Genomic DNA, 13,884 nt, shown 5'->3' on the forward strand with positions numbered 1-13,884 from the left:
GCTAACATGTTCACAGTACTTCAATATCTGCTAGGCATTCCATCATATTCATGAGAGTCCTTAGTGTTCAGTTATTGACTCAATGTCCCCCTTATCTGTACCACAGAGGAGTATTTCAGACATCAATCTCAGAAAGGCATTTCCTGAGAAAGTTATATGATTCCCTGTAGAAACTAAATTTTTATTGAATTCACCAGCAATGCTCAGAAAATGATTGTTAAGTACTGTACATATATCGGATTTATCAGTAACAGAAGTAGTCTTACTAGGAACTGACTTTATATCATTGATCTTGTACTCCTGACCAGACACTTCCTTCACAACTGACCATATGGTTTTAATTTTATCCTGTGAATTAACTATTCTATTTGCATACCAAGTACTCTTTGCCTTGATAGCCAGGTCAGATTCAAATGAGTAACTAAGTGAGATATGAGTAGAGTATGTGGCATACTATTCTTGATTGAGTCATGGCTGCTTATTTCACCCATAGCTGCAAGCAGCTGAGCCCATATGATACACCTTTTATACCTCTAGTGAGCTACAACACCTCTGAGTCACTATTGATGCCATCCACTGACAGGAATATTAAATCCCTGCCCCCTGAAATCAGCATGTAGGGCCAAAAATGCCCTAGATGATACCAGTATCAATGGTGCGGTGTAGGTGGAGTGGCAGAACTCACCGTCAGTGACTCAAGTAGTGTCAACTTGGGGCCAACTTCATCAGGAGACTCGGCCAAAAACTGTGGGTGCAGTGGAGGCAACAGAGTGCCCGCAGCAATAGACTGCTCTGATGCCACCAGAGTGAGGGAAGTCGGAATGGAGTAAGTGGTTCTACTTCTATAGACTCCCAGACCATGACCCCCTTACCAACGTACCATTCAACATGGGCACAGGGGTGGTTGTCACACTGAAATGCAGCAGGTGCAGAGAGACAGCAAGAGACCTAGCTGGTGGCAACCCTGGTATCTGTTTCAAGAGTAAGAGATAAAAATGAGAGCAATGGCATCTTCTGTGACTACAGTTGCAGCTGGAGCTGATTGTTGTGGTGGGTCAGGCAGACTTACCCAGATACTATTTCAAACAGCTGATGTCGCCTGTGGCCTATGATGACTCCTTGTATCTGAGCCAGGTGCTGGTCACATGTACGTGACCCAACAAAGGTGTCACCACATATAGATGCATTGGTACACAGGATGTAACAATGAAAACGATCAATTTTTGACAAAATAAGTTAATTGGGTAGATAAAAATCTACTTACCAAGCAGCGGCAGAACACAGACATAAAAGAAGGTTGTAATTAGGCAAGCTTTTGGAGTGGCACCTTCTTCAGGCAGAAGGGTAGAATGGGAAGAAATAGGGGTGAAATAAAAGGACTGGAGAGGTCTTTCCTTCTCATCTCATGCAGTAAGTCTCCCCTGACCACGGTTTGGGTGACTTTCCCAAAATCTACCCCTTTTTCTAGACTTCTCCAATCCTCTTCCTTCACGCCTCTTCCTTCCCCTTCCAGACTTCTGCCTGAAGAAGTAGCCACTGGCTCCAAAGGCTTGCCTAATTACAAATTTCTTTCATGTGTGTGTTCTGCCACCACTTGATGAGTAGATTTTTTTATCAATCCAGTTACATTATTTTGTACACAGAATGGACACACTGTATGGGCCTAAGGATGTTTAACAGGGTGTGATGCCACTGCTGGTGCAGGATTTTGGCTAGATTGCTTCCAACGGTGGGGGTGGATCTATACATCACAAGGAAGCTACCCAAGTGTTCTCATATAAATAGTGTAAAATCCAAAGTGAGAGTTCACAGTGGTAGGGAAGCCACCTGCTGTGTAGCCATGATTGTGGGGACTGCAGTGTTGTCCTCTTGCTGTTCAGTCTGCTGCATGATACAGGCATCTGTTTCTGGTATCCCACTGCCACAATTATGACAGGACTAGGGATTCTTCAATGTGCATGACATGCTTCACAACACTGAGGAGGGAGGGGTTTCTGACCTACACAATTGACATTGCAAAAAATGCATTCAGTGGTGAAGTGGGAGAAGAATGATTGATGTACCTAAATCTGTAATGAAATGCTGGTAACCTAGATCCCTGTGCACTTGGGTGGGACTTAGAGACAGAAATAGAAGATGAAGAGTCAGAATCATCAGTCAATTGCTGCTTGTAACGGTGGCTAAAAATTTGGAAAATATTAATTTCATTTGTAAAACCATCTGAACTGTCAAAGCAACCTAAAAGATTTAGAATTGTAAGCACTTCAGTTGTACTAGGACCATACTTTGCAAAGCTTTAGCTGTGAACTCCGTGTGAGGTGCAAGGTGCACAATCAAATCTTGAATCGAAGATTACCCAAATGAAAATTTCAGTTCTGCCACATGAAATTGCATTTGTGTGTGAGAACCTATAAGTCAGCAGCCCATGCTGCATTGTCCATGTTCTTCTTGACATGGATTCAACTGGAGGCTAGCCATGGCATGGTGCTCTCCCATCATAGCATTCAGGTGACAGGTCAAGGAGATCACTGAAAGACAATTCACTTGGTTGCAGTTACTGCACCATTTCATATAAGGGAGTACTAGAAGATGAGAGCAATGCAATTTGTTGTCTTCAAAAAATGCCGTAAGTAAAACAGTACATTTACAAATGGTGGACTTAGACTTCCCAGCTCCCCACAGCAGTGAACAGTGGTGGAGGTGTAGCCATGGCCACTGACTGATGTGGTTGTTGTTGCAAAGACACTAGCTGCAGGAGAACAGCCTAGAGAGTGGCCTGCTATTCTTTGTGGATTATTATTAAGGTACAAACTGTTGATGCTGTTGTTGCAATCACAGCAGTTGCTGCCAAAGTTGCAAAAAATTGGGGTCTGTAACACAGGAACTGGGTGTGAGCACAATGCCATAAACACAATAGGATGGGAACTCATCATTGCTCATGCAGTGTACTTTTCTAGGCTGAACTGCAGCTGCTTACCTAGCTCATTTTGGTGAGTGGCTGAGTCAACATGATATGCCTTTTATGCCTCTGGTGGCTCTCTTCATGTGTGAGCTGTAAAGCCTCTGAACTACTAATGATATCATCTAGTGCTAGGAATGTTAAACATGTCATAAAACAAAAATATTTGATACATATATACAAAGAGATTTACGAATGTTCCTGCCATACACCCTTAGTGAAATGTTTCTTACAGATGTGGACTAGGTTAAAAAGATGTTGAACATATAATGAGAGAAAGCAGGGAGACATAACGATAAGCCTCAGTGAACATTCACCATACATACAATTGTGCTGTTCTTTTATAACAGTCTAAAGGATGACAGACTGGGTGATGTTACTGTTTCACTTCACCATTCTTATGTTGTATGGATTCAGAAGTATCAGTGTTCTTCTGATCCACTGCACATGGTGATAAGAAGTTTAGAGATTGTTCAGTAGTGATCATTGTTCAACAATTTCACATGTTTAGAGATTGCTCTCCAACTACAAATTGTAACATTAGTATCCTCATATTCCACTTCTATAGATATTCCCTTACATTACTGTTAATGTTTTGTACTCATGTGTAGTTGCTGTATTGTGTAAGACAAATAACTTATAACAATTGAAGGGCTGGGTGGAAGAAAACACTAACTAACACAAGCATAATCTTGAGTTATTGCATGTTATATGTTTGGTTAAACCTATAACTTGTAAATCATGATGGTCTTATTTGCCACCCCATCACTTTTATTCTACCATTTTCAGATAATAAAGTTTTTCTTAATGTAAGATTGGAAGCAACTGTATTTAGATTAATTTGTGAATTCACTGTTAAGATTTAAGTTGTTACCAGCATACACTTTCTTTTGTATATACAGATGTTACTACACCTGAGTAGCTGCGTGCTTTTATTTTCATTTACACTGTGAGCCTTGACTAATTTGTATTTAGCCTTGTGCACAAGAAACATAAACAGTAAAGCTGTTTTGTAAGTACTGTAAGGTTGAGGCAGGTAGTAGGGGATTCTATCATTAATTCAATTCAAAAGGTTAATTTCATTCTCTCATTAAAGTCAAGCATTAGCCGGGAGCTTCGGCTGCCTGTAATTTTCTCGTCCCACAGACTGACAACAGCAAGTCAGCACCAGGGTGGGAAATCTCGATCACATGCCTCCCTCAGATCCTGACGAGGTAACGCCACCTAGGCGACGCTGACCAGGCCACGCTTCGGAACTTTCCATGCTGCCCCTGTGGGTTTCTCGGCTTCTGACCAATCAGGGTGGAGGAAGCCATGCAGCCATGCCAGATGTACCCCATCACCCATCGGTGAGGCTCTCTCTTTGCCGCACGGACTGTAGCTGTGAATACCACCTGCCTCTCCCGGTGCTGCAGCGCCATGGACTTTGTCTCTGTAACTGCCACGCAATTCACACTTGTCCAAATGGCAGACATCACTATGCATTAACTTTGCTCAGGTTTGATGCAAACTATGCATCGCCTACCACTACACTCTGGCTCACCCTCGCCTCTCTAGGCCTGACTCGTGTTGCCCATTTGAATGCATTTTCTGCCAATAAATGTTCTTGTCACATAAAAATTGTCCAAATGATTTATTTCTGCCTATTGGCAGTGGTTATACACACTTCCAATCTGGTATGGAGTGACTGCCGCACACGTGCTAGGATTTCAGCAGAGATGTCCAAGCAGGCTGCAGTAATACATGGTTGGATATCATAAGATGTAGTTGGTACATCCTTGTAGACAGCATCTTTGAGCTTCCCCCACAGAAAAAATTCTACAGGCATCAAATGCAGGGAATGGGCTGGTCAAGGCACAGATCCTCTGCATTCAGTGCAAGGATTTGGAAACAATTCATGAAGACATTGTGTAGTACATCACGCATTATGGGGTGGACAGCCATTATGTTAGTACCACAAGTTCCTCCTAGCCTACAGAGGCATCTTCTAGCATCAATTGAAGGTTGTCTGTTAGGAGTCTGTGATACTTGTTCACATTCAGTGTTCTGCCTATGAAAAACAGGCCTATGAGCTGATGGTTCACTATCACACCGCACATTTATGCTCCATGGAAACTGATGTTCTACCTAAAAAGCCAACAGACATTGTCAACAGACCTGTAGTGCAATTTTGACGGTTTATCTGCCCATGATTGCTAAATGTGACTTTATCACTAAACAAGATACACGATACATCTGGAGAATCCTGTCTTAATGCCCATGTGCAGAAGTTAACACAATTCTCATAATCGTTTCCATGTAGCTCTTGATGGAGAGAGATGTGACAGTGTTGGAAACTATGTTAATGGAGAAAGCGTAGGACGCTTGCGTGACTCATTCCACTTCCTTGTGTGATTATGTGGAAGCTCACATGTAGATCATCTGCAACAGCACTAAAAACATTAATTTCTCCTTCTTCTGCCATCACTTGCATCCTTCTGTTATGTTGCCTAGGTGTTACACTACCACTTTCATGTAATTGCTTAAAGAGGTTGATAAATAATTGCTAAGATGGTTGGTTTCTATTGGATAGTTTGCCACATACACCGTAAAAGAACAAATTGCATGCTTCCTACATTGTCCTTACACCATGAACATGTCAGCTTGTTCTAAACTAATAAATACCATCATCCACTCATGACCTACTGCCTGGGACACAACACACTAACTGACTAGCAAGTCACAGTTCAATCAAGGAACAGACAAGCTCATTGTAGGCAAACATAACAACATAGTACCTAGCTACTAGCCAGGTTGAATAACACAAACAAATACTGGCATTTAAACTTCTTAAAATACGATATGTTATAAACAACAAACACCACTGACATTATAATTTAACCTACTTCTCGTTTGTTAATATTCAGTAGGTATCGTTCCATTTAAAAAAGCATATGTTTCCACAAACATTCACTTTTGACGTATTATTACAATCTTTTTATTGGCTAACAATATGAGCCCCAGCTACCAGTCCATTTTGTGAAAATTGAACATCAATAGCACTTTCTATTTCCTCAAAGTTCGTGGTGCAAGTTCTAGATGATTCACCTTGTATAGAAGGGGTAAAGTTACGCTAAATATTACAATAAATAAATACATAAACCAAAGCAATATAAGAGTGGTAAAAGTTCAAACTTAACACACACTTAAGAAGGCAGAAAAGGTGAAAAATATGATACAGACATTGTTGTTTACGCTGTTCTTAAGTATTTCACCACAAACATGTTCAATCTATATATTCCAATATAAAATTAATTCGAACTAGTTCTAAAACATGTATTAAGGTTACCAATCATAATCATTTTGTCTAAGATTTATCTGTTACACTCACTGAGAATTTATTTGAATTTGGGCAATTGCTCATTAAGACATTGAATATGTGCTGCAAATCCATTGAATAGCTTAACACCAAAGCAATAAAATCCTTTTTCGACCAGATTAAGAGTTTTTAATTCAATGCACAGACTTTTTTTGCACAACAATGTGTCGCAAGCAAAGGGTGACATGCGACATAAGCAGTCTCTTCAGTATGTGCAACTCCAACACAAGTGAAGGTAATACAGTTCCTAAGTCACTGCTATACAAGTGCCTATTTTTGACACTGCTGTTGGAGCTGGCAAACTACTAGTCTTCATCTGGACTATGGTCGGGCACCGCAGCCCTTACATCCTCTTCATATCGAGGGTGCAACTGTTGTTGTCCTAGAGAGGGGTCGATCATGTGTGTTTGGCTGACATCCTCTTCGCAGCCCTCTGTGCTCTAAAGTTCCCAACCGGTGTGGCAGTACTTGACTTTATGTCGGAACAGAAACTTTATTACAGAAAAAAATTACCAAGGGAAAAAATCTACTACAAGGTAGTTTTAATGATCTCCTTCTGTCAAAACAGGAAACTGTAAGACTGTCTATGACAGACACCACTCAATGTATGGAAAGATATTTTTCCAATGAAATTTTTTTAAGAGTGTTGGGTGCCCCAAGAATGTAATTGCATATGACATAATAAATGAAAGTAGACATAGTAAGAAGTTTCAAAGATACCTGCTTCAGCCACTGAAGCACTAATCCATATTGTAACCGTTGCTGAGCAATATAATTTAAAAAATTGAAGAATGTGAGTTGACCAGTTACATTTGCTGTCTATATAAGCACACAGGAATTTTTTATCCTCAACTTTCAGTATTGTTTGTTATCTTCACTATGTGTTAATTTTTACAAGATTTCTTTGAGGTGTAGGGAATCTTATGTAATAGATGTTATATGGACAGAGCTAGAGACCACTTGAAGAAAACAAGTTTGTGATTTTTAAACTTTGTTCAAGGCCATCAATGAGAATTGTAGTATCGTCTGCAAAAAAGGTAAATTTACATTTTGTGTCGAAACAAAGTCATTAATGAAACCAAGAAATAGTAGTGGACCCAAAATGAAGCCTTGTGGCATACTGCAACCGAAGGTGCCCCATACAAATGAGGCATATTCTTCAGATGAGCCACTCGGCACTCAAGTTTGCTTTCAGCCCTTTAAATATGAATTATATAATTATATTCTGAGCTTTGAGTTTTTGGTGACTGCCAGCACTGAATAAAAAGTACTGTGAAGGACTGTGTGATTATCTTTCATTCAGCCTGTTTTCAAGCTCCATTGTATCTGTTAATGGCTCTTGTTGTGTTTTGTTAACTTCAATAAAAATACTTTCTCTAAGTTCACTTTTGTGTTGGTGATCTTTCTTTATCAGTTTGCTGTGGAATAGAAATTGCCACGGGTGCAAAAAACTAACTGTTTCTCATCCTTAACATAACATTAGCACACCAAAGATTACCTTCACAATTAAAATATATAGTGGTATATGTGACTCTGACTCGAATAAGAAGCTATAAGCTGTCACATGAAAATTACACGGTCATTTACTGTTTAGACATGTTTTGTGCATATTGGAGCACTTTCTTTTCCAAAATTAATACAGCACAAGATGTAAAAGTGTATCTGCCATGTACAATGTTAAGTGTAACCCCTGTGCATGATTTGTGCTCTTATTTTACACTGAATCATTTGGGGTACACAGACATGAATTATAATATTTTGATGATAATGTGTTACCCTAACATGTCTGACATTAACTAATATTGTTAGTAGTGCTTCATACAGACATGTTAATGTTATCACAATATGCCATATATTCACCATTTATACATGTTTTGTTTTCAGTTTCCCCAGCCATACATTTAGCATCTATATATTTATGGCTTCTAGTTGCTCTTGACAATGTCTCAGGAGCTGAAACTATGATAATGGAAATAATTAAAAACATATGGTCAAGACACAGCAGTGTTATCATTTAAAAACATTGTACAAGAGTAATTTCTATCATTAAAAAATAGAAAGTCCGGGATGGAATAACAATAATATGAAAAGGGTACATTGCTACTCACCACATAGAGGAGGTATTGAGCTCCAGGCAATCACAATAAAAAGGACCATTAAACATTTAAGTTTCTGGAAAAAGATCCTCCCAATGTGTAAAACACACACACACACACACACACACACACACACACACACACACACACACACACACACACATGGCTACTGTCTGCAGCTGTATGTGGCAACAGTACCATACAATTAAAGGCTAAAGGCAGCATCCAAATTGGTATGTCAAACAATTCTCACAACTCCACAATGCTTGATATGAACCAAACCTCAGAATTTATATCATTTGAATGGCAAAAACTGTGAACAAGAACTACAAATTGTCACCTGATAGAACTCCTGCTGTTATGAGAGATTTTAACTCTTTGACCGCTGATCATATAAACATTGGTTTTTCTTAGGATGCTAGCCATTTTTAAAGTTTTTCAGCATTTATTAAGAAGAGTAGCCAACAATGGAAACCTATTAAGCTGTCAATATATATGATTTCATGTACCCCAACAAAAGATGGGAAGGATAGTCTACTGAAATTTTTGTGTCTTGTCAGTCGATGGGATTTGCTGTCAGAGTGCTAAGCCCAAGCTAAAGTGATTGTGAAAAGATTAGGTAACATATTCTGTTTACAAAGAAATCATCCAGTGGTGTGAGTCATTGCTGAACAGACAGGTCACAGAAAGTTGTAAGGGGTATTTGTCATTCTTTAATGAGCCACAAGAGACTTGATCAAAATGCTCAGAAATGAGCATGTGAAAGATGTGAAATCCAGTAATAAAGCTGATCTCTGAAAATGCACAGCATGAATTCAAGGAAAGACAATGCCCTTTCTTTTAAGGAAATGTGAAGTTAACTCAAAAAAGAACTTCAAGCCATTATTCTGCTCTGATCTTTTTCTAATAATGACAAATTTGAAAATTAAAATAATTTTTAGCTTAACTCCCTTTCACAATGAACTTGTTCACACAAACTTTTTTCAGCATTTAAAAAATAAAAAAGTGACATAAAGCTCAGGATTAGAACTTCCACTTTAATTTGTCTCTGAATGTTAATAGCTCAGTTTCTTGCTTATCTTTTGAGCAATGTCAATCACAGCTTCTTCATATTCTTGGCACAGTTAGTCTTGGACTATGATGTGTTTGCTGTTTGGTAAAAGAGGTTATTCGATTTCCATTAAGACACAGCTTCATTAATTTTCAAAGAAAAGTAACAGAAATGTAATTTGTTTTGTCAACATTTTAATAAACGCTTGTTAGATTCATTATTCACAGTACATTACATTGAACTAGTATGCACAACACAAAGTAATAGGCACAATTCCTGATGACACAGTCCCACCAGAAGCAAAGTGAACACGGATACATCAATCTATAGAAAGGTGTTACTTGTGAATTCCATAAAATTAAATTTGTTTATTTTTCATTTGCAATTTAGTGTTCCGATACTAAAATTTTAAAATCTGACACAAATAATAATAATAATTATGAAAAATAGTAATAATTATTGTCACTAGTTTCTTAAAGATTACAAAATATGTCTGACAAATTTTGCTGTTAAATCTGAAAAAAATATGTCTTTTACACATAGTTTTACATATTCACATAAGCAAGGCAGACTTTAATACTAGTTTGGATGCAGCAGAAAATCAAGAATTAATGTTGTGGGAGAACTGTTAGCATATTGCATGGTAAATGTGCTGTATGTATCATGTAGCTTACTGGAAACTATAAGTGTGTCACTGACCAGTTCCATTAAAGACTAATGATGTACATATTTTAAGATGGTGCATGATTTTTGTGAAATTCATAAATGATAACAGCAGGTGTAATGCCCACTGTATTTCCTGCATCTTATGGAAGAGGCTGCTGACACTTTAAAAAGCTGTTGTAAAATCAGGCTAGTCATAAGATTAAATTACTTCAGTCAGAAAATGGTAAGGCAAGCTGAAATTACAGAGTGGACACCATTCTCAAGCTGGCAGGCATGCAGTGATGTTCAACAGTGCCACCCATATATACCACAGAAAGATGGTGCAACAAATAGTAGAACCTTACCTTGGTCGAAATGACTCACTGCTTGTTGATTAAATCAGTACTACCATACTACCATCATCATTTTAGGCTGAAGCCAACAATGCATCACACTGAATCCAGAATCATAGTTTACCAAAAAGGGTTGTTAGGAAATCTACATATGACATATAAATGAAGAGATTCTCTGAGCCGGCCACTGTGGCTGAGCGGTTCTAGGCACTTCAGTCCAGAACTGCACTGCTGCTATGGTCATAGGTTCGAATCCTGCCTCGAGCATGGACGTGTCTGATGTCCTTAGGTTAGTTAGGTTTAAATAGTTCTAAGTCTAGGGGGCTGATGACCTCAGATGTTAAGTCCCATAGTGCTTAGAGCCATTTGAACCAAGATTGTCTGACAAATCTCATCTTGCATATTTAGCCAGAAGGTTGTCAAGCTGGACAAGACAGTGAGCAAGAAATGTCCTAAATCAACTTAGAATTTTTGAATGTATGCCAGTGGCTCCATCGGTAAATAGAGAGCTTATCCATGTATGTAAAGTTATGCATAGGCACTTAATAATTTATTGTGGCTGATGAATTAGAGAACTAAAAGCAATGGTGGCTACATCTTCAGAGTCACAATATATATCTATGTCCACAGTTAAATATATTCTCCTAAACTAACTTTATGAAATCTTCCTTATGATCAGCAGCTTGTTTTCACAAACACAAGTTGTATGTGACACTTTTTTCACTATTGTATGCCAAATACATTTGATCAACTTAAATTTTTTCCAGGTAACAGATGTAAATGACATGCCTCCAGAATTTGAAAATAATTTGATTGCTGGAGGATTTACTATTGACTTTGCAGTTGGTACAGTCATCTTGACTGTTAAGGTAGGTAACTGTTCTCTCTTCTGAGTACTTACTCCATAAATTTAACTGAAAAGTACTTCTTTGCTCTTTCAGTAAATTAAACAATACCTTAGGACCTCAGATTTTAATTTCCACTGTCACAGGAGCTGAAACTGAAGGCAGCAAAGTAGGATCAGGAATGCTGAACTCAGTTTTCAGGTCTTCCTTTATAAAGAAAAATCGTGGATTACTGCCTTAATTTAACAAACTCAGTGGAAGAGATATTATCATTAGTGGCATAGAAAGACACCTGAATCCACTAAAAAAACTCCATATGTAATATTACTAACCTGTTTGTAGAATGAAGACCCTTATTAGCACCTTAAATTCATAGTCTGTTATGGAAAATAGTTTGGATACTTAATGAAGTCAAATAATAACTGTTGCAACATTGATGCTTTAAGTTATCATAGTCTGCACATTTATTGTGTTTAAATTGCAGCTGAACAATGACCATTATACATTGTGCTTTGGTTCACAATTCACAAACACCATGTTAGAACATACACTGCCTGATTACTCGGTGGCAACACATTTTGTATATATCAGCATTCCACAGGTCACAGTTCATGAGGAAATGACCCATTATGCACATTTCTCAAAGTAAGTCACCAAAACATTTAATACAACAATGGTAAAAACACCAATACCAAGTACAAACTGACAGACACAACTCATATTTGTAATAACCAAAGAAGTTTGGTGACTGTATGATGTTCACAGAAATGTTAATGTGTGCAGAACTAACCTGAACTGTAACACACATATTTATATTTTGTGATTACCAAGTGTGAACTTTCATGCACATGTTTTCGTTAGGCCCTGACAGGATTTTTGGGTGAGGGATGGTGGGGAGGGGGGATGGGGGAGGGAGAGTTTACTGTGTATAGACTGGTATAATGATATTTTGTAATCTTGGATATTACAGGTTATTCTATTCAAAGTGTATACTGGAAATGCCTGACTTCATGTGGATGTCTTATCATGATAAGAATAAACTCTCTTACTCATGTTTATATTTAATTATTCATCCACATTACCAACATTAACTGAAGAAGTGCATTTATAAAATTTAACTGACACAAAGACAGTGTCCCTAATCATTACTACTCCACATAATACTACTTACATCAGTTGTTATCACTTCATTAATACACATAAATCATAAAATTTCAGTAATATGTCATTATTGCATATACCTCGTTATATTTTGTCAGTTCATTACTTCATATTGTATTACATGTTTCTCCATTACATACTCAATACACTTCAAAACCACTGCTTTAATTCCTTACAAAAACTGATTCTGAAGAATTATATTTCACAGTAGTAGACAATCATATTATAGACAAAACTTTACCTTTACAACAGACAAAATATTAGTTACCTCAAACATTACTTTACTTTAAACAGCATATTTCTCTTTTCTCAAGCCTTAAGGGCTACATGCTGACAAACTTTTATTCTCAGTAAACATTACTGTAGGGAACATTAGTTGTGGCCAAGTGGTTCTAGGCACTTCAGTCTGGGTCTGCGCTGCTGCTACGGTCGCAGGTTCAAATCCTGCCTTGGGCATGGATGTGTGTGCCGTACTTAGGTTAGTCAGGTTTAAGTAGTTCTATGTCTAGGGGACTGATGACCTCAGATGTTAAGTCCCAAAGTGCCCAGGGCCATTCATTTCAACTTTAGTTACTTTTAACTGCAGGACCATAATGTGACAAAGTTTTACTGAAAAATAGTCTTTCACATGGGCAACTGAACTTGACTTTAAGCTGAATATATCATATTAACAATATTTCCACAGATTACGAATGAAAACACACACAACACTGATGAAATATTGTACAATATTTACTATTTATTTCACAAACTGGTTTTTAGCTGTTAATGCCATCATCAGATAGCAGCTGAAAAACGGTTCATAAGAGAAATAATAAGTATTATAGAATATTACACCAGTGTTGTGTGTATTCTCATTCATAATGTATTAAATATTCTGCCAAAAACTGACAGAACCGTCAACTAGTGCAATTTATGTGGATGGCAAACAGCACTGAATTCTTTATTCAAACCATTTCATTTACTGTTCCTGCATGGATGTCTACAGCCTGAAATATTTATACTTCTTTCTTAGTTGTTCAACAAAACTTTTTAATAATTACCATATTCTTGGCTTACTTCAGGCTTTTATATTGCTTTATCTGTAAAATATTTGTTACTACTTACACAAATTTCATTATTACTAAACACAAGAATAACACAAGACATTTTTCTCAAATTTTATTGTCACAGCATTGTATTCCATCCTCTTATATATATAATACATGAAAATTCACTGACGGAATAAAATCTATCTTAAATGCAAGGATAAAAACACCAATATTACACACCAGTTGACTGACACAGCTCGTATTTGTAACAATCGAAGAAGTTTAGTGTCTAAATGTTAATATAGATGTTAATATGTTCAGAACTAACTGTATCTTCAACACATGTACGTGTGTTTTACAGTTATTAGGCTTGAACCTTTATGTA

The 13,884-nt window shown here is 37.6% G+C and overlaps 1 protein-coding gene across 1 annotated transcript in view; it reads left to right on the forward strand.

Moving 5' to 3' along the window:
- Positions 1-13,884, forward strand: part of LOC126416943 (cadherin-23-like) — a 597,779-nt gene that overhangs the window by 558,964 nt on the left and 24,931 nt on the right. The window contains exon 27 of the mRNA XM_050084822.1: positions 11,230-11,331. Within this exon, the coding sequence (XP_049940779.1) occupies positions 11,230-11,331 (102 nt within the window). The remainder of the gene's footprint in view (positions 1-11,229; positions 11,332-13,884) is intronic.

Source organism: Schistocerca serialis, chromosome 8 (assembly GCF_023864345.2).
Source record: "Schistocerca serialis cubense isolate TAMUIC-IGC-003099 chromosome 8, iqSchSeri2.2, whole genome shotgun sequence".
Classification (NCBI taxonomy): domain Eukaryota; kingdom Metazoa; phylum Arthropoda; class Insecta; order Orthoptera; family Acrididae; genus Schistocerca; species Schistocerca serialis.